General features: G+C 36.0%; 1 protein-coding gene across 3 annotated transcripts in view; it reads left to right on the top strand.

The window, feature by feature from the left end:
• The window catches only part of C2H8orf34 (chromosome 2 C8orf34 homolog), a 187,511-nt gene that overhangs the window by 132,384 nt on the left and 33,381 nt on the right, over nt 1–21,746 (top strand). For all 3 annotated transcript variants that reach the window (XM_054193000.1, XM_054193001.1, XM_054192999.1), the window contains one exon: nt 6,009–6,144. In XM_054193000.1, the coding sequence (XP_054048975.1) occupies nt 6,009–6,144 (136 nt within the window). The remainder of the gene's footprint in view (nt 1–6,008; nt 6,145–21,746) is intronic.

Here is a 21,746-nt window from a genome sequence, read left to right as displayed (position 1 = left end):
GAGGTGTACTACTGAATTAATGAATTGTTATTCATCTTAGCTCATTTTTGTAAAACTTCATATAAACAGCATGCAAATTATCAGTTTAATTAAAAAATAGATTTAATAAAGAAAAACATAGGTGACAATGTAATGAGAAATTCAGTATTTTGGATACGTATTGTAAGGAACATCTGTACTATGTTAACCAAATACACTTGAAAACATAATATTTTTCAATATTATGTGGCTGCTTCTCTTTGTTAGAAAATAAAAAAATGGACTAAAATTAAAAACAAAATGAAACCTTTTAAATATACATTCCTTTCTAGTGCTTTGATATTTTTGATATGATTGAAAAAAGCTTACTAGTTTAAACATGGCTTATTCTGTTATTATGACAAAGCCTTTTTTTGGCGGTTTTCTTTAAGAATGCAGAGTTGGACTGAGGTCTGAATTGCATATTCAAATAAATATGGTGGTTGCATAAATAAATGACATCAGAATTGGAGCTCATTAGAAATATTGATAAAATTTTGCTTTTACTTTTAAAAGATGTTTTATTTAAATCTAAATTGCAAAAAAAGAAAAGTTTGCCAAGGAAAAATATTAAAAGACATTCCTTTTACATGCCTTCTGAAGTCCAGAATTTCTGGTTGTTTCGTGAATTTTCTCATGACCTTTTTGCAGTTCTATATTATTATTATTATTATAGTACAAGTACTTTTGTACAATATGGCAGTTGCAGTAGAATTATAGAATGTGATGTAACAAGTGAAATATTCTAAATTTTATTTTATTGGAAATGCAGAAGTAATTAATGTGCTCCAATAAACAGTAGATTATCGTTGTAGTAAAAATAAAGTGTTTGAAATAATTCTTTAGCACTGAATGAAACTACCTAGTTGATAGTTTAGACCCTGGTGTTTGAAATCACCAGTCACTAACTAATAGTCAGTTATTGTTGCTGAACTAGTGGGTGAGCAATGGTTATTTGGTGATATTCAATCGTTTGTCCTAAGATTACCAGTAGGGAATGATAAGAGAGCGTGATGCCAGTTCTTTTCAACTGTGCTTATGGACTTTCTTATTTAAATAAAATGAGACTATAATATTGCGTTCAGCCAGTGGTTTGTGCAGTTGGGACATCCAAGACTTGTTTTATAAACTTCATCTGCCTGATTTGGAGCAAGGGTCTGAAGCCCGGACACTGCATTTTAGAGACACTCTCATCCTCTAAGTCAGTGCTCCATCAGTCTTGCCTCCAAGTAATTTATTTTCTGTAGTAAACAAATACACCACCTAGTGGAAAAATGGAGAATAAATAGGATCCCTGTGGGCCAGCGCTTACTGTATTTGTCTAAAGATAATGAAGTGTGCTCTAATGAAGCTAGAACATCTTCATCAGCAGAGGCTACCTCCTATGTTAATTCCAGTCCCATCTTAAAATAGGATGATGCAGAAACTGAAGACAGATTCCTGTCACTGTTGCTGATTAAAAATGAGAACTCTAATCAATGATTCATTGTATGTTTCAGTACCTGCAAGCAATGCTGCTTTCTGTAGTCCCATCTTGGGTTTGTGTTTTTGACTGTGGAGGGGGATTCTGCTAGATTGGCTCTGACAAATGATGCAGGTAGAGGTGAACATGCAAACTCAAGGACTTAGCAGCATCATGTTTCATTTGGTTTTCGATTGTGAGTCCATCAGTGGGAGCACAAACATTTAGGGAATTTATTGTCAACTTGTGATGTTTATAAAATAAGATGTCGTCAGAACATTGGGTTCAGGAATCTAAAATGGCTCTAAGGAGTGAAAGTCTCTTGATGGATTTACTTAGGAAGATATTTTCATCAACGGTCTATGGCATGGGTCTGAACTGTGACAAATTCTGATATTTGAAGATGTTAATAGGAAGGTATATTAGAACATACGCACCAGACTAACAGCATCATCTACTCTGTGACATCGAACTCATTGATGGATAAGGAGAAACAAAGTGTAGTCCTGTAGCTAGTGTATTGCACAAGATAACTCCAGTTTTGCTTCTGTAGAAGGAAGTGATTAAACATAATTTTCAGGAGTGGAGCATCAGTTGTTCTAGATGAATGGTTCTTCTTTGTCTGGAAGCTTAATTCCTGCTTGTACCAACAGTTCTTTCTGAATTAAGGTGGAATTTTTATTGGGCTCTCTTGATATTGGTAAGAAAATTTGTCTAGAACAGAGAGGACTGGTTAGCATAATAGGAAACGTACAAGTATGACATATAAAGCTGCATAAATTTCTGGAACAGAAGTTGAACTGCTATTGGCAGTAGGGTTTTGTTGGTTTGGTTTTTTGGGTTGGTTTTTTTATTTGGTTGATTTTGTGTGGTTTGTTTGTTTTGTTGTTTGGGGTTTTTTTTTTAATTAAAGTAGTAGAGCATATTGAGAGTCTGTGCTTCAGTCAACAATCCTTAACAAGTCAATGCTATGTACATGGAATACATCAATGTCTATCATGTAAGAACACTGTGTTGAGAAATTCATTGTTTCAAAGAAAGAGGCATTATTTTACTGGTGCATCAGAATTGACTGGTGGCCTGCAAGACCATAAATCAGAATTCATTATCTGAATTTTTTACTCTCACATGAAAACATTTCGTGCTTTCCTTAGCATTAGACTGCACAGATAAACTCCGAGCTGTCATAACCTCTTTAAAGACGAACCAAGACTTTTGCCAGCTTTGTACCTTCTACTTCTTAAGTTACTCCTGGGAAATTACAAAATGTTTTATTATGGAGGAAGGAGACCAAAGTGACTGGATCATATCACATAATGTAGCACATAACTGAGTTACATGAGCCTTCTCTGTAACTGAACTTTCACTGCATTTAATAAGATTTTTTGCATAAGAGCTCTGTCCTTAAAGTGAACGGTGCACAAGTCTTGTAGGAGATGTTTGTAAGATGATTCCATACCCTCTCATCCCAAGACATTAAGCAATCTTGCACAGTTTCTAGTATATTTGGCATTAGTGCCCCTTCCTCCCCAAAAAGAAAGGAAGTGAATAATTACGAACAACATCCTATTTAAAAGCATTACCTTGTTACTAGGCTATGTTCTTGTTTAGCTGAAATAGATACCCTTTTTCCCCTTCCCTTTTTGATGAAACTTGTCTATAAAAAAAAAGACACAGAATTTAGCTTAGTGCAGCATTATTATTATTATTAATACAGAAAACATCTGTTTCTGTGCTATGCTATATTACACTTGTGATCTTTATCTCACTTTTAAGTATTTCATGTAGTGTTGTTATGCTGATGCATGAAGATTGCGGCTGTGTGAATTTATTTTTGTGAATTGCTGGTTTGAGAAAAATGTAAGGGCTTTTTGTTTGGTTTGTAGGTAGTTGGTTTTTTACTACACGGAACATACAACATACTTAATGGAAATTGCTGTAGGACCAAGGTAGGGTCTTCACATACCCTATCCATGTAGAGAATCGCAGAGAATTAGCATTAAATCAAAGAAATACAGTGCACAGTCACACATTTAACAAACTTTTATCAGCACAAGTGAGATTGTTTCATTTATGTGAACTTCTAATCAATAACTGTACAAAGATAGGTAACAATCTTCTAAGGATTTGTGAAGTTTCACAGTATTCTTGTCTTCCATCACATAAGCAGTCATCAACTTGGCTTCTCTTTCTCTCTTTTCTCAGTGAATTACCTCATTGCTGCTCAATAAAATCACTGAACCACTCAGCTGTATCATCACTCGTTGGTCTAGCAAAGAATACAAAGAAAGAGAACAGATTCAGTGTTGCAGACCCTGTAACTGAATTGACTTCTCAATGAAATCCTTTTTTGCTAAGACTGATTCTTTCCAATGTTACATAGAAACATCTGAACCTTTGGAAACCTTTTTTTTTATTATTCTTAAAATGCATTATTGCACTCGTTGTTTGTATTTATTTTAGTAATGTCCTTATTTATGAACAAATATTCTTCTGCAAAACAGACATCGATTGTTTAACAATATATACAAACACATGGACGGACTTTAGTACTAAAATTACCATAAGATTTATTGTTGTGTTTTGGTTGTTTTTTTTTTAATTAAGGCCCTTCAATAATGAATGTGGTCGATCAGGAAGATTGCCAGATGGCGCGTAAACTTGCTCACAACTTAAAAATTCCCATCCAAAGTTATGAGATTCTCAAAGCCCAGTTGCTTTAGTGAGAAGAAAGCACAATATCTACACTGTAAATCTGAGGTATCCAGAGAAACTGAAATCATTCAGTATTGAGGGAGAAGTGCAGTAGTCAAAGTTAAGTCAAATGATGCAGTTATTCTTTGGAGTTGGTAGATGGGGTTACACTTCTATGTCTAGTTGGAACATTAACGGCTTTTTGTACCTTGCCATGGACAAATTCCATCTAATGCTGAATTAGATCAATGAAAATTCCTTGAGAAAAATTAACAATTGTGTATGATCTAGGTTTTGGTTTTAAATCTGCATTTGAGCATGCACATTACCGCTATTGGTCTAACAGCATGTGACAATAACTCAGTGCTGCATAATACTCTGCCTACGTGTCTGTTAGCTACCACAGAGCTACAGCTCTGAAATCCCCGTTTCTTCTCTTTTGAGAGAAAAATGTTGGTACTTGACTAAAAATGAAAAAAGGCATGGTTTTGATAGACCGATTCAAATATAAAAGCTATGATAGAGGCCAGCCTATGTCATCACTCTATTGAAACAGTCTTACTCGTCAGAGAGCCAAAAGTTAATCAAGCAGAGAACAGTTGAAAACCTCATTTAAAGAAATCACATCTGTTTAGGGAAAAAAAACCTGAGGCATATGCTTCAATTTCATTTAAACTGTAATCCATCCAGTGGTTTACATCTGTTAAAAAATATGGAACTTTTTACACCTCTTTAAAGCACAATTAAACTGTATTTATTTTAATACATAATGTGTTCCGAATATGTAATACCTTTTCTGAAATGACTCATAGATGATTGATTTCATAATTCTTTATCATATAGCCTTCCAAGTCCTTTGAATTAGTTTGTATATTAACTGCAGATGAAATTTAAGAAAAAAGGTGTGGAAAGGGTGTAAACTGATGCCAGAAACTTCAGGGGAACTGTCAGTTTATACCACCAAGCCAACCGATTTTGGGAGGGAGGAGGGTTTTCTTCAGCAGTAAAACAAAACATTACAGATAAGAAAATCTAGTTCAGCGACTTCAGCCACAAAAACTTCATTTAAGTTTAGCCTTGCTGTTCTTGGATGTTGCTTATTTAAATGGATGTCTCCCAAAAAGACTATTGTTAATAGGGCATAATCCTGACAATCTGACCGTACTGCCTGGAATTTGAAGCATGGTGGTTACAGTAGTGTCTATGAACTGTAGGGGACAACCAGAAGTATTTCAGGTAATGATTCGGGGGGTTGTATCTCATTCTTTTTTGTATGAAGAGGAGCCTAGTACGCCACTGTGTATCTATAATGACCATCTATAATGACTATAATGTATTTTAAATTCTAATTGAACATTGCCTCTTCTGATTTTAAAATTCTTTGTGACTTTTCCCCATCTCATGTTGCAATTTAAAATCTGCCTTTATGCACTTTCTGCTCCGCTCAGATCCTTTATCATCAGGTTTATTTTGTAAACATAAATATATGAAAATACATGTGTTTACATTATCTGAAAGACATTTTAATTAGATGATCACATACTGTATACCATAAGCCACGTGCATCAGAGAAATAGAGATTGAAAAAAATATGCAGCAGTGTGTGAAGTGGAAATAATACTGAATATTTTTCAAGGAACTCCTTGTAGCAGGGTGATAATATATATATAAATAAAATCATCTCAAATGTCTTTTCCTATTATTATACAAGTAACTCTGTGTGTTTTCTTACTGATTTTTTGTTGTTCTGTTCTATAGTGATTCTGCAGGTGAAGCACCTTTATTGCTACAAAATTTAATTGTGTGTTCATCCAGTCATTCTGTCTTGTTGCAGAGGATCTTGATGATCTAAGAATGGAAGGAGTAACAAGTGTGGTGTCTTCTGGGAGCAAATTCAATCAAACCCGAAGTGCTCATACATCTGAGCCTCAAGCAAAGGTCACTTTGAATATCTGCGCAAGATGTGCCAGGTAAAAAGCAAAACAAAACCAGATCATACTAACCAATACGTTCTTTTCCCCAGGTTTTCAGCTATGTATTGTGCTTATAGGCCAGGTGATGACCTCTCCCGTGCTAAGGAAAAAATAATTACTTATCTACTGGCTGCCCTATGACCTCTGGCATTTGGGTTGTGCAACTTGGGTTTATGCTTGATATGTCTCATCGACAATGAATCAAAGAGCATGGTTAGTCTTAGGCCTTACTTCACAGCTTGAAACTATTTTAAGCCTTTCTGTCTCTGAATTTCATTAGTTATTTGAGCTTCTGTGGTTTTTCGGGAGATGAATCAGGGAATTTAAAGGTTCAAATCCAATTTGAAAAGCACCTGTATAAATGGAGATTTAGTTGCACAGGTGCAGTTCAGGATTTCAAATAGTTGCGTCTTAGCACTTTATAATCTCATCCTGTTTCACCTCTGAGAAATAATTTAGTCAGGTTGAACCCCTTTTGGTTTTGACAGCTGGAAATAATTCTTGCATTTACAGTATGAGGGCCAAATAAACAGGTTGGTATTCGTGTAGCCAAGTCAACTTGAGAATGCAACACTAACAGAAACCCCTTAAATTTCCTAGATGCATTCTTCTGTGTAGACAAAAGCTCATTTGGAGAAAGGATTTAAGCCTGTTTAAATGACAAAACTAACCTTCTCACCCTTCTGTTAATGGTTCAGATTAGCAAGAACAATAGAGAGGCATGCCAATTTTATCTGCCTGCCTTTGCCAATGGCTGCTCTATTGTGTAGTTTGAGAGGGGATTAGCCGCTTGTAAATAAAAAGCAACCTGTGGTGAAATTAAGTCAAAAGTTTGGCCATATGCCACCCTACGTTTCTACTTTTTTCCCATTTTGCTTGTAAATTACTACTTTTAAAAGGCACTTATGTAGGAAGAGGGGCTTCAAAGCATTTTCTGATGCTCAGGGAGCATAACTACAGGCATACTGAATCACCCATGCAATAGCTTTATCAGGGTTGTGGAGCCTCAGGGAACTTCTGCTCACGTTACTGTCAGAGCAGCAGTGACTGGACGGCCTTGTGGTTACAGAGAGTTTTGCTGTCAGCAGTGTGGCCTTCTGCTTTAAGAAAAGAGCAAACATGTTAGTCATGGGATTCTTCACAATTCACTAGAAACAAATTGCTTATGTTGTAAAATGTTTCCAAACAACTAGCTACACCAAAGTGTGCTGTATTTTTTCAACTGGTATCGGTTGTCCATGGATTAACAAGTAGAGGGTAAGGAAAATAGAAATGTTAAGTTTCCTACATGGTCTTTTTGAATTTACATAGAATCTTGTATGGATTAATATGAAGGTTAATTAAATTTTAAATTCCCTGAAGTAACCACTAACAGCAGGTGCCAAGATACTATATATTCTCTCAGTACTGCACACCAGGGAACAAACGGCTCAGATCTTGAGCCAAACCTAGCAACCTTGGCTATTGCTATTGTCTTTCAACTGGCTGTACTATGTGTCTCTGCAGTCTAAAATATGAGTTGTGAGAGAAAGATCTCATAAAATCCCCTTTTGTCACTTCACTTAACAGAGAATGCAAAGTAGTAGTTTATTTTACCTATACACCTTCATTTCATTCCCTACCCTGTTTAATGAAGTCGGTGAGGAACTGGATGATGCCTACTTGGCTGTAGTTCTTTTCACTCTCACTGCAGTTTAGCAGTTTCTTTAAGCTTTGGAGGAATTAAAAAATATACCATCTCATCAGGAGCAAGGGAAGTCAAAAGACAGAACTGGGTATTGCTATGGTATTCAGTTGAGAGGATACTAGCATTTATTCTTCAAGATGATGAAGTCAGTCTATTCTTTGGGAGCATGTGTTCCTTCCACCTTACTGAGTCTGATGACACCTTTCCTCTCTTACTTCAACACAGACTTATTAGTGCAGTTAGTTCTCTCTTTTGATATCTCTGCAGTGGATTTGTTCAGTACCTTCTCACAGCAGCTGAAATAGTGGGCCGAGAGAGCTGCATGAAGCAAGTGGTTTCAAGGACACGCAGATAGGGGTTTTTTCCTATTTGGTTCCAAGAGCAATTAAATTTCCTGTTACTTAGTGATATAGACATTGAAAATAACATGCTATAAAATCACAGCCTGAGTATTTGGGTCATCTCTGTGAGGGTTTCTTAGTCTTGGCATTTATCTCCATTGTTATGACAAAACCTAGCATTTATTTTAAGGTCATAATACAGAACCTATTAGTATATTTATATTTTTAGAAATGAGGTTTTTGGTTTTTCATATTCTCTAAGTAGCCTTGTGTGCTGTATTGTTTATATATAAATACTATGGGATTTGACTGTAGGCAGATTTGAAAGTAATTGAAAAAGAAGTCAGTATAAGTTGTCATTATGCATTCTTTTGGTTACAATTAAACAGGTGTCTTTCCTATTAATTTTGGCCATTTTTTGGTTGTATAAAGTGATTTGAAATGAGTGGACCTATTAATGGTAGTCAGTGTTCTGTAGATAATCGGACATGTCAAATCAGATTACCAAATCAGGTTTGCTGAAGATACTTTGGCTGTCTGTAGGAGGAATATAACTTTTTGCTTGAAATTTGAATGGTGGAGTTCCAAGTGTTAGGAAACTTGCTTCTTGGCTCAGACAAAAAGTTTAATTTAACTTCTTGCATTTGCATAATCTAGTTCTTTCACCTTGCTGTATTTTTTTAAAAAATTACTCTCCAGTCAATTTACCTTCTGTGATACCTCCTCTAGAAGGTTCCTCACTTTCTTGGACATGTTGGGGCTCTTCTGAGGGGGATTTATTTAAACAATTGAAGGAGTTCCTCAGTACTAGCTTTAACTTAATTTGGCTTAATTTTTTGGGTCTCACTTGAAAAGGACAAATAGTCTTAATTGAAGTTCCACTCTACTGCTTCATTAAAACCGTGTATAAGTTTTAGACCTTTCTGCTACTAGGATTACCTTTTACTGCACTAGAACATTAGAGCTCCCTCATTATTTGAGAATAGGTCTATGTCTATGTGTAGGTTAATTTAGCCTGAGAGGAGTGCTGGTTTAATTCTTTATGCCCACTGAGAGCACCTGCAGTAGGGTACAGTGCAGCAATATGTCTTACCTCTTCTGTGGCTTCTCTAGCTTCCTACAAATGGGAGTACAGCGACTTGTGAGAAGAATGGGCTGAACCAGCTGTTTCCCTTACGCTAAGAAATATGTCATCGAACTTCGTTTAGCTCCAGATTAGCTCTGTCCCTTTGTACCACTCAAATATACATGAAAATCAGGACCCAAATTCTAAAATGTAATAATAAGAGGACAATACTAGCAGCTTCTGGTTCCCTCTTTCTCTAACTGGCATTTAGTTCAAGCTAGTATTAAATGCCTTGTGTGGCTGGTTTTCTCTGACTGTCACTAGGCTGTTACTCTGCAGAGTTACAGTTCTTCCCTTTGAACTCCCCTATTCTATTTCTGATGCAGCCTTTCACACAGTGTCAGAGGAAGATCTTAAAAAAGAATGCCAAATGGGAGTGACTATAGATAAAAGTCTACTTTTTACAAGGCAAATTAAATCCAGTTTATATTATGGGCCAAACCTTCAATGCTGTTGAGGTGCTGCATTTTGCAAAACATTCTCCTTTGCCTTAAGTCTCTCAGACAAAAGTAAGGGCTTTTTCATGAATCATGAGAAATGAAACTGAGAATGGACGTAATTTGAACTAGAATAACCCCCCCCCACAAACGTTTAATTTTTTTTTTTAAACTGGTATCTAACCTTCAATGCTGATGATTTCACCAATCATCTTCAAATCATAGATAGATGGAATTATCACAGCCCAGGTCAGTAATTTTAATAAAAGGTGTAGTTTTCCACCCTAACATCTAGGAGGTAAAGATGGAGGATTCTTTCAAGCTATCACACCAAGTTGTTTTTTACGGCTTATATTTAAAAAACAAACAAAAAACCAAAAAATACCCCCAGAGCCAACCAAATGAACCCCCCCCCCCCCCCAAAAAAAAAAAGAGAGAGAGAAAGAGAAATAAAAGGAGGGGTTAATTCTCCTGGAGTATAAATTGGTTTGTAGACTGGAATATAGCTGTAAGAAACAGAGAGCTTACTGTTTTCTGTATAAATGTTTCACACACGATGAGCGAAATGCAGATGGATAACAGCTTTAAGAGGTTTTTCAAATGGGAAAGCAGCTACAGAACAATGTTATTCCCATAGCCGCTCTTGGACTACAGTGCAAGTTAAGCAGCATATTAAGTCATCTAAATAAAGGGGTGACATCATTCACAAGGTGGAACAAAACAAGGTTTATAGATACAGAAAAAAAGGCTGCAAAAACCCCTGTATTTGGAAGGTTTGCTTTTTGCTATTTTGTCTGGAAAATTAGCAAAGACACTTTTATTGCAGCTGATCTGGATTTAGATCATTTGAGCAAAATATTGTAATAAAAACTTCTGCATCTCGGGGCACAACTAGTCTGACTGAGTTAGAGAATAAACTGACTCGTTCTATAACAAGATTTTGTGAATCCTTTCTCACATACAGGCAAAACAAATGAATTTCAGGTTTAGCCGATGAATCGTAAGACACCCTCACACATAAGCAAAACTCATATGGGTTAAATAAAGATCTAAATGACAATTTGTAAAAGCCAAACAACACTTCCATATTTTCTCATGTGTTGTGACTTGCACATTGAGTGTTTTGCAAGAATGTAATCAGGCGTAAGGTATAAGATAATATTAACGTACTATTGAATGAATTTTAGGGGTTTTTCTTTTTTCTTATTTTTTTTATAAGGACCACCCATTAGCCTTGTATGCCCACTGCCATGCTCAAAAGTTAAATCTTGTTCTTGTGGAGTCTTGCCAATGCATTCCTGGAAGTAAGAAGCTTTTTGTTTTTAATAGCGCAAGGGCTGCATTCATTCTTCTTAACATCAATAGAATACAAAAAAGGGGTTGCATGTGATTAAAAAAGAAATGGGATTATAGAAAACATACTGTGCCACAAGCTTGAAGGCTTCTGAACAAGAATGTTGGGAAGGAGCACTAGTCGCATACAAATGTAGGTTTGAGATGCAATATTTTAGTTAATATTTTAAGATTAGCTACAGCAAAACCACGATGTCCTAAGGCCTTTTAACATATTAGAGGAATCAAATATATAGATATAAACAAACAAAGTACATCTGTACATTAAAAAAGCAAATTTGGCGTTTCTAACTGGCACCATTGTGATGTGGAGTACAGTTCAAGTGTAGTAACTTGTGTGCTTGAGCTGCTAATGTAGAATAAATTAGATGCTCTGTGCATGCTACCATTTCAGATGCTCTCTGAAAACTTACTTTGGAAAAAATACTCAAAAATTGGCATGTCAGTTTGCCTTGTCTGTGAAATCTTCATCGTGCCTTGCTTGTCATCTCTGTTTCTTGAGTCCTTTAAGATGTCTTGTCCTACAAAAAAATCTTCAAGTTAGGTTGCTTAAGGCTAGTTAACTTTTCTTTAACCATCTGGATTTGTGCAATATTTTAGTAAGTTTGGTTTTCTACAGTGTGGTCTCCACCACTTCCATGCGTACTTAAGACATAGTCATATAAACTACATAGTACTATGTGAAATTTTAGAATCATGTGTAAGTTCTCTGAAATACACCACTGAACTTTAAGCAGATCATGACCCAGAACCATGAGGAACATGAACATGTGGGGAGGGACACAAGAGAATTGAAGGAACCAGCTACAATTTCTCCTAAATTGCAGAATAATGGTGGAAAGAACAGAACTGTTACCTGAATTGGCCATGATATACCTCTCTAGAAAAGAACAGGAGTTAACTGTTTGGTCAGGGAATTCTCTGGTGTTAATCTAGCTTCAACTATTTTAGATTCTTACAGAGTAAGAGTTTGTGTGGAGATACTTTATCTGAGTATCACAAAGCTACAACAATACTAATGAGACTTGAGGTCATTAAGAAGCATTTGGTGGAAAATTTGATAACGAGCTGGGCAGAAAATAGTGTCTGAAGCTTGACAAGTGTGTCTCATTTAACTATCAAAACCAGAAAGGCTTATGACTGTAAATAGAGAAAAAACTGTTGTTAAGCCATATTACTCTATGTACTGTCCACAGACAACACCTGAAACTTCAGACAACAAAGAGGAAAATGAATGAAATTAATTACCCCTGTGAGGAAGATCAAGCTTCTAAATACTGACTGAAGACTATATTTAAAAAGCAGTTAAAGCTGAAGGGCTCCTGGAAGGTTTCCTCAAGTGAAGGAAGGAAGCCTACTGACCTTCCTTAACTTCAGCTGTGCGCTAGATCCCTTCCTTATTGTTCATGGCTCTCATTGTCATTGTGTTCCCTGCACAGAAACCACTGGGATGCCTGACTTGTCTTTTGAAATGGGGTGGGTTCTCCTATCTTGTCTAGGCATGTAATCCCAGACTAACTTCACAGCCGGGGACGGGAAGGTGTCAGGGAAAGGGTGCTGCACCATGCAACATTGGGACAGAGTCTGATCAGGTAGGGTGAAGAAGAGGGGCAACCTGTGACATCCCATATAGATGTCATAGATCCTGGAAGAAGGGAGGATGCAGAGTTTGCCGCTGGTGTGGTTTTTAACAGGTGGTCTAGGTTTATGTTCTGACAAAGTAGACCAAGCCATCACTGTAGATCCCTCTGCTCTGTTTTAACTGACTGCTGTTGAAGTCGGAGTCTGAGTGTGAAGTTGTCTTTCCCAGGCTGAGGTGTTTTGGTGTGAGTCACTCTAAAGGGAGTAGTAGCTTGAAAATGCATGCAGGACTAAAATACATTAAAACTCCATGGACGGTTTTCCCCTTATGCTGAGCATAGGTAACAGTAGCTGGTGTCTGGCTGAGATGATAGAAGGCTATGCCTACATTAAATCTGGCGGGGAGACTTCTGCCTGTGCAAAGATTCCTTAGCTGCTACATGAATTGTCAAAACTCTTCTGTGATAGCATCTGCAGATGCTAATTTAAAGGCAGTTCAGGTATTTATAGGTGGTTCGGGTATGTTTACATGAACTATAATAATTCCTTTAACTGCAGTGTTCATATAAACCAAGAGGTGATGGAATTAGATAGACGAGAACCTGATCACCAAGACTACAATATTATCTATTCCTAACAGTGTTAGGAGTAAAGCACTGTGTATGTGACTTTAAAGGATGTCTTTAAATCCTTATTTTTCTTTATAAACTTTAACTTCCATCCTAATCTAACGTTTCCTGGGGAGTAACCTACAAATAGTAGATCCTGGAATGCATATGACTAGAAACTGGGATTTGAGGAGAATAAACTCTAATTTCTGATATCAAAATCATGATATAACATGATGTATCTATTTGGAAAACCTAACATCACATTTCCTTTTTAGACCTGACCCACAGTTTTGATTCCCCTTTTTCCTAGCTTTCTTTGCTACTCCCCAAAGATGTGTATAAATAAATGCATAGTGAGTATTCTGTCAGAGCAGAAGATGCAGAGCGTCCAGATGACTTGCATCTGAATCTTTTATTATGTTCCCCACGAAGTTCCATTTTTTTAGGTAATGTAATTTTAGGTAAATTTGTCCTTTTCTACATTTAAATGGGTTTTGATTTGTCTAGAGTGCAGCCTTTTACACAGAAATGTAACAAAGAACCCCCTAGGATTTGTATTTTGGGGTTTTTTTGTGGGTTTTGCAGAAGTTTTTAGTCTTTTTCCGTATGCAAATACCTTTGAAACATGTAATTTTTTTAAAAGAAACAGCTAATTTCTGTCTAATCATGCAGCAGAAAGGTAGGAAAGAGGAGAATATCATGTCATACAACTTATATTTCTAATTAAACAATAATATATGGATGTGTCAGAAAGAATAACGTCTCAAATCCTCCATATAATCCCTGGTTTGGCTCTGTACACTGTGATGTAATACCGGGGAATGGATACAGGTATACGTGTGGTTTGGTACATGTATTTGCATAAAGAATAGATTTGTATGTCTGCCCAGCAGTGGTAAGGCCAGCTTAGTGACTCAGTTCCTGGCAGAAGCTTCTGGTTTGTTAATATTCCTGAAATTTGGCAACGAATGACTTCAAAATACCAAGGGAAAAAAAAACGTTTCCAAACCAAAGTCATTGGTACAGAAATAATTTTGGGGGATAAATTCTCCGATTAAAGTTCATGCACAGAATATTAGGAAGTTTATGTCTTCAAATGTTACCAATCCTTTTGAGTATATATAGGTTTTTTTTCTTTCCCGTCTTACATTTCATATTAGCTTTCTCTCTGTGTACTATTTCTAAGTGGCTATTCTTACAGAGAAGAAAGTACAGATGATTTGTGTCACTATTTTTCATTCTTTTTTTCCTTTATTTTCTTTTTTGTAACCTTAGTTTTATTGGACCTCTTGTTTCAAAGAGCTGAATTTTCCTCATGTTTCTTTGTGCTAGCTTCAGACTTTGTCCGAAACAGTCTTATTTGCATCTTTTTCCTTTCAAGAGCGGCAAACAAGCAAATGAAACTCTATATAGTAGTGCTTTGTAACTTTTAAAACTCTCCTTTCACTTTGGAAAATTGTGGAGAAAACCCATATTTTGCTACTTTTGCTACCTAGCACTTCTTATATGGTAGAAAACCGAAAAGAATTACAAGAAAAGAAAAAGTTGTTGCAAAAAAAAATTAGTAAAAAAAATTTCATTTAGATTTTTGGCTGAGTTGAATCGGGATAGTGATTAATTGGCCCAGCTTTGATGCAGAAATAACCACGATAGTGTCTCATTGTCTTCTCTTGATTTTGTAAGTGTTAAATACAGCTAAACCAAACCACTTTATCTTTCCTTTTCTGGAGTGGTGTACCACTTTGGTATTTTACTTGTTCTTTCAAAAAAATAGGAAAACACTAAAGAAAAAAATAATTCAGGAAATGTTTTTACTGATCCTACTGTTTATCAGAAACAGAGAACATAAATTAATTTTTAAGTTAGTAGGTTGATTTGCCTAGTTGTCAGAGTAACACACTGGCTTGCCTTTTCTTTCACTGACTCGTGTTTCTTTTAAACATCTTACTATATGCAAAATAGAGAATATCTCTGTGATTTCAAATGATTTTTTGAGTTCATGGATCTAAGTTTGACCTCTGAAATGCACAAGATATGATAATTTTTAATCCCAAACCTTAATTACTTTTATGTCAAACTCTCAATGAATGTGTGTTTTTGAAGAATGGCCAAGGTCTCCCTATTTTCAAAATTTTAACCGTGTCTTGGGAAGGGAACAATGTAAGACAGGAGATTTATATCAAGTGCTTAGACAGAAATCCCAGAAGGATCAGACTTCTTTCCTCCCTCTCTTTTACCAGAATGTCCCACTGGATAAATCCTCCAAGCAATAATTTCGGACCTATCAGAAGTTCCACAAAATACTGTGATAATAAAAACATCGTTTGTTATCAAAAATTATGTAAGCTGTGAAGAAACCAGTATTTTCAGATGTAGCTTATATCTCTTTAAAAGGAACAGTGTGTGTCTGCGTCCTTGCATTACGCAGTATTTTCAGAGACAAAGCTTTTCCCTCTGAGCTTGATTTAACAGCTATTTTATTTCCTTAAAGGCTGCACGAGTGGGGTAGACTTCTTGTTTTTGACCTAAATAACTGTCAGTCAGCATAAGAGAAACGGAAGAGCTCTGCTTGTTTGAAGAAAGATAGGTGTTTGCATGCTAGTGAAAATAGACTTATACTTGAAATGTGTACACTAGGTACATAGAATTTGCATGTGAATTGCATCTTATACATATGTACTAATGTATTGTTCTCATGATAGGACTGGTTTTGGAAATGTGGCACTTAGTGTGCCAAGTTCATCTGGAGATACCCTACTGTAACTTTACTGACAGGGAATTAGTATCTGGTTTTGGTTATGAAGGAAGAATACAGTTTAAGGTGCTGTGAATTAATGATGTGTCACTAGAACATCTTTTCAACAGTAGCGGTATTTTTTTTTTAATCTCAGGCAGGTTGTAAAAAGATAGACTGGAATGAGGAGGTTGGTCCACTTGTAAACATTTAAAAAAATGCTGTTGAGAAATTCTAAGAAGAGTAGACTTAGGGGATTTTTTAGTTGTTTTGAATGTACCAGTCTTAGTTTGTAATAATGAAAGGTGTAGGAGCATATTTGCCAATGAAATTAATATCACTTTGTCTAGTCCTGAAAATTATTGTACCGTCTCACCATTTAATAGAGAGTAACATCCATTTCATCCTGTCCTTCTCTTTTCCACTACAGAACACGTTTAACCCCCTCAATAATTTAAAAAGACAAGTGCTTTCCCAAGCCTTTCCCCCTTCTTTTCCCTGGCTCTCTTTGATGTGTGCTTTGCAAGCTAATTCTTTATTGCAGTGTTTATAGATTCTTTCTGTTTGGTGCTGCCCTGTGATGTATATCGGCAATAGCAGTTGGTTCTGGATGCAAATGATATAGGGAGGAAGCCAGGAGATCATGAGCTTGGGGAAGCTTGTTGGTCATAATTTGAGGCTCTGGATAACAGTTTAATATAGCTCTTAAAGACACACATGCACACACACACACAAAACTCTTTCACAAGTCCGAGAAAAAATGGTTCACAGGGGAAGAAAGAGTGTTAAGTCTGAAAAGACTGACAAAGACTGTAATTTTTCTCCTGTGAGATAATGGTTTGAAGCCAGCAGCAGATAAAAGATTGCCATAAGAATGGCTTAATTCCCCATCTTGTAAAAGGATTAGATAATTCAGTCTCTTTATGGATTCCTTACTCTGGGAAATATATTTCCACTTTTGGTTCTCCTCAGAAATAGCTGCAGAGTGTACTTATTTAAATGCACAAAGACCTGCATTCAGACATTTTGAAAAGGCAAACAGCACACAGAAAAAGATTATTTTGCAGGCTGTGTCAATGTGTAAGTTTTGCTCAGCAATGGATATTCTAGTTTTACCAACTGAAAACATTATGGCTGTGAATTATGTATTGGTGACATGGAAACTTTGCACAAAGATCTCCAAAAGAGACTGGAGAATAGTGCTTTTAATTTGCAGAAAGAGAGTGGACTTCAACCAAAATCTATTTTTAGCTACATTTTTTATAGATTTCCAAATCATTTGCTGTTTTTTATTGTGCAAGCACTGAGAAATAGTGGTCTTCAGAAAGTGAGTGCAAAAGTAAGAAACAAACTGTGATCTGAATAGTATCAGTGAAAATGGAGGTATTTTAGATTAACTGTACCTTAGATCAGGATGAAACTCAAATAATACAAATGCCGTATATCTCACATAAATAGAAGTGATGGTAGTAACGACATACTCGTGCCTGAGAGCTTTGCACCACTTCTTTAAAATGGATTTAAAGGAATTATAAATCTCTGTTGGGGAGCGTGCTGAATATGTCACTAATTTTGTAGTGCATTACAAATTTTGTAAGCATCTGTATTTATTCATGTAGCCTTGTAGTTTAATTTTGGAAATGTCTACCTTCCTGGATAATGTTCTGCGGGATAATCCAATAGTCCTCATGCTTCATTTCTCTTCAGTGCAGATGCTTCCTGTGTTTTAGTCTATGATGACAACAGAAGCTGTGGCACTGATTTTTTTAATATAACAAGGTGACATGCTGCAGAGCTTTCCCATTATTACTTCAGAATCAAGAGGTGCCAGCCACTCTCATTACTCGCTGAATTCACAATCCTCTGTTGTTTGCCCCCATAGATCTAAGATATTTTTTTTCTATAGTTTATTGATCTGAAATTTGTATGAGCTTCTTTTAAAACCTAATCTTCATTAAGAAGCTAGAGTACGTTGCTAAAGCAAAAGTAGAGTTTTACCAGCAAAAGAGTACTTTTGCCTGTATATTGTTTAATAATCCTTATTTAATATAATTTTACCATTATATTAACTGGCATAGTCTATACTGGAAGACTGACATCTTTTTGTCTCTGTACCTGTGAATACACTAAGAATTTTTCTGGCACAATTTTAACATTTTCATTTTTGTAAAAGACATTTGTAGAACAAATGGAATAGGTCAGAATTTCCTGGCTTTATATTTGGGTGCTGGAGAAGCCTTGGATTTTACACCAGTATAAAGGAGTGCAGGACTTGTGGAGACAGTAAGTCAAGGTACATGAGATCAGAACTTGGATCAGTATGTTTGAGAACAAAGAATGAAATAAGCTTACCATAATATAGGCAAGTCAGGACAAACGATTATAAAGCTTGGAATACTGTTACTGGTGTGGTGATGAGGTTGCTAGGGAAAGGTGCAAGAAAACATTCAATGTAACCTAAAAGCATGTGGGTGCTTTCAGGACTTTTGTTGTCTGATCTCTGTTGCTATAACTTCACTAGAGTTATGTATTTGTTCTAGGGAAATTATAATTCCGTATTACAGTGATATCAGAGAGAGATGTTAGCTGTAGATGTAGTGTTTTAAATTACAGAAAAGAAGCAGATGATTTGAAAGGAAAAAAGAAAAAAAAAAAAGGAAGGCCAGGAAGTCAAATTTATCCTCACCTCATCTCTGACTGAAATTCCCTTTGGTTGCCAAAAACCCATCATCATGTTATATTTTTAATAAGTTTATTTTGTTAATAACTTCATGATATTCATTAATCTTAAAAAAATGTATATTACATTTTTTGATCCAAATTAATAACTACTTCATAAAGAAACTAACTGTAAATCACTCAAGTATTTGTCAGCATCTTTTCAAGAGTTAACCTACTTTGAAATAATTTCAGCAAAATCGGTGATTCAACAAGCCAAAATCTCCTTAATTAAGATTCTAATACAAACACGAGACTATCTCTGTTTTTCCAGAGTTGAGAACTTTTCTTTGCGGTTGTAGCTTTGAAAATGTACACTGATCTTGGGCGATCATGAAAACAGCTTTATTGCTCTTTTTGCTGAAAGATTTAAAGATTCTTTTTTGAACTTTCCCCTAATCCTCACCATGTTTATCTAAAAGAAGTGAGCTGAGTCTTCAGCAAAGCAGATCAGGAATTTTCCAATGAAATGTGTGTTCTTTAGGAAATAACAATTCACAGAAACCAAAACGTTTTACAGAAATTATCCAGATTCAACAAAATTTAGCTGACACAGGGCGGAACAGAGAGAATGGGTGTAGTTGCAATTCTCAGACATGTAATTTCCCACTTCCTCCTCGGGGAGTGCCCTCTACTGTCTTGGAGCCCCTGGAGGAATTTTTCTTTATTACTAAAAAGTCAGCAGAAGCATTTGTATTGTCTTGAAAAACGTTTTCAGGATTTCTTCTCAAGTGGAATTTCAAAGTTTCTGTTGTTGTTCACCTCTGGGGAACATCAGAATTTGAATAAATTTATACAGCTCTGGTTTGCTATGTTTAAAAAGAAAAAGAAGTCCTATAGTCATGTACCAGAATTTGAAGGCCAGCCATGTACACAGTAATTATCTAACTCTTGCCTGTAGCTGTTTACTTGGGGATTAAAGGAGAATTTGTCCAAAAATGTTAACCCTTCTTCTGTTTGTGGTTTTTTGGCTCATTTTTGGAATGAACAAAATTTGGTTATTTGAGTTGTGACATGTTTCTGGTAGACTGTGTCAGAATATTGTTAATCTAAATATAATCAAAATTCCTCTGTCTGTGAGTGAACAATCACCCTCCCCTGAAGGTGAATCTCCTCTCCTGTTTAGTATTTGATTTGACACAAAAATTTCCTAAAGTGCAACCTCTACTATACACTACAACAAGCATACTAGTAGTCTACACAAAGAACAGTACTAAAGTTCACTAGTGAACTTTATTTTTTTTTTAATATTCTGCAATAAGTTTACTTTAATTTCATTTACTGCTTATTTTAAGAACATCATAGGACAACGGTGTTGACACAGAGGACAATCATAGTGCGTGTCTACATTTAGTGCACCGGAGGAATTCTTAGGTAGGAATTTGTCCTGCATGTGTACTTGCAGTCACGTACATACTCAAGTATAGACAAACCCATAGTTGCCCTCAAAGCAGGACTTTGTTTTACCTCTTAAAAATCCACTTTGCTGAAGCCTAAATGTTTCCACAAATTTCAAATCTGAAAATACATGCCAACTTTAAATCGTGGAGAAAAAAAACCCAACAACTATTTTAGTTCAGCTTCCTCAATTGTTCCCTGTTATTTTTTCCTCTTTAGTTTTATTCCAGTGTCCTATTGTCAAGAAACTCTGCAGCTGCGTGAGGGCTACTGCATTGTTTTAGGGGTGGTACAAATGGAGAAATCACATCTCCTCTGGCATTACTCTCTTTCCATCCCCACTATATCCACACTTTATTAGGTACCCATTATAATTAGTCATTTTAGGATGCTGTTAGATGGATTTTGGATTCATATAGGGAATTGTATTGTAGGATCATCTTGTCTCTTTCTTTTCAGCTTCTAAGTGAGGTCATAAATCTGTCATCTTTCTAAAGCAACAATTGCCATAATGTCAAGGAGCTGTCCTCTTAATAGCTCAGGTAAATTGGATATTGATGGGTATCGGAGAGATTTGAAAACAAGACCACTAGTTCTGTCACACAAAAGGAATGGGAAAGTGTAATGACATGCTACGTAGCTGATTACAATAAAGAAGAGCAATAAACTCAATTGGACCTTGGATACTGTCAGCATTTATTTTCTTGTCAAATAAGTCAAGTTTTGGGAAGGACCCACTTTCAGATAGTAGTGACAAGTTTCATCACACAGTCTGCTTAAGTAATATCACTTTGATTAGAAGAAAGGGTCACTAGGAAATATGTCCTAGTGAACTGCGTTTGAAAAAGTAAATGGAATTTCAAAGATTTGTGTATTGCAGAGAACAGATCTTCCTAAGGTAAGGGTCCTTTCTTGTATCTACTTCTATATACCTGTAATTAGATAAAATTATGTAGATAGCTCCAACTGTAATATTTTTGGCATAATTAAGTAGCATGTATTATAGTATCAAAAGGACTTACTGGTAAATTCCAGAAACTAAATGGGAAATGCTCTTAGGTTTTCAGAGTCAGCTAATGGGGAATATGTTGCTGCTACGGAAAACTCGTTGTTGACTTAAAAAAAAAAAAAGCCTTACAGCATGCATTCATTCATACTACTTATTCATTCCTTCTTTAGTACTAACAGAATACTCTCTGCTTTATGCAAATACGTGGAAGAATCTGACTCTATAATCTGATTCAAATAGACAGTACGATCTAGAAACAAACAATATGATGGATGACTGTTCAAGCTCAAAGCAAAGCTGATCTTGCAGAATGACTGCTCATGCTGTGCCAATTTATTTCCAGCTGCTAAGTATTGCTAGACGAAAGATCAAGATGCACTCTCTTTTTACTTCTGCTAGTAATGATTGGATTGCCACGGGGATGTTATTCTGGTGTTGAAAACAGGGTGGGAGGATGAGGAGGTTGCTGTGAAGGGAAATAAAGTTAGTCCGTGAGGCATTTCCTCATTAAGTTGTACCGTCAGAAATGCTCAAGAGTCTGTCTTTGAGTGCTAGAATGGGTCTTTCTGAAAGGTCAGGCACAGGAGAAGCTTGAGACTTTGTA

The sequence above is a fragment of the Rissa tridactyla genome, chromosome 2, assembly GCF_028500815.1.
Source record: "Rissa tridactyla isolate bRisTri1 chromosome 2, bRisTri1.patW.cur.20221130, whole genome shotgun sequence".
In the NCBI taxonomy this organism is placed as follows: domain Eukaryota; kingdom Metazoa; phylum Chordata; class Aves; order Charadriiformes; family Laridae; genus Rissa; species Rissa tridactyla.
The sequence above is the reverse complement of the archived record's forward strand: the minus strand, read 5'-3'. Positions and strand labels throughout refer to the sequence as shown.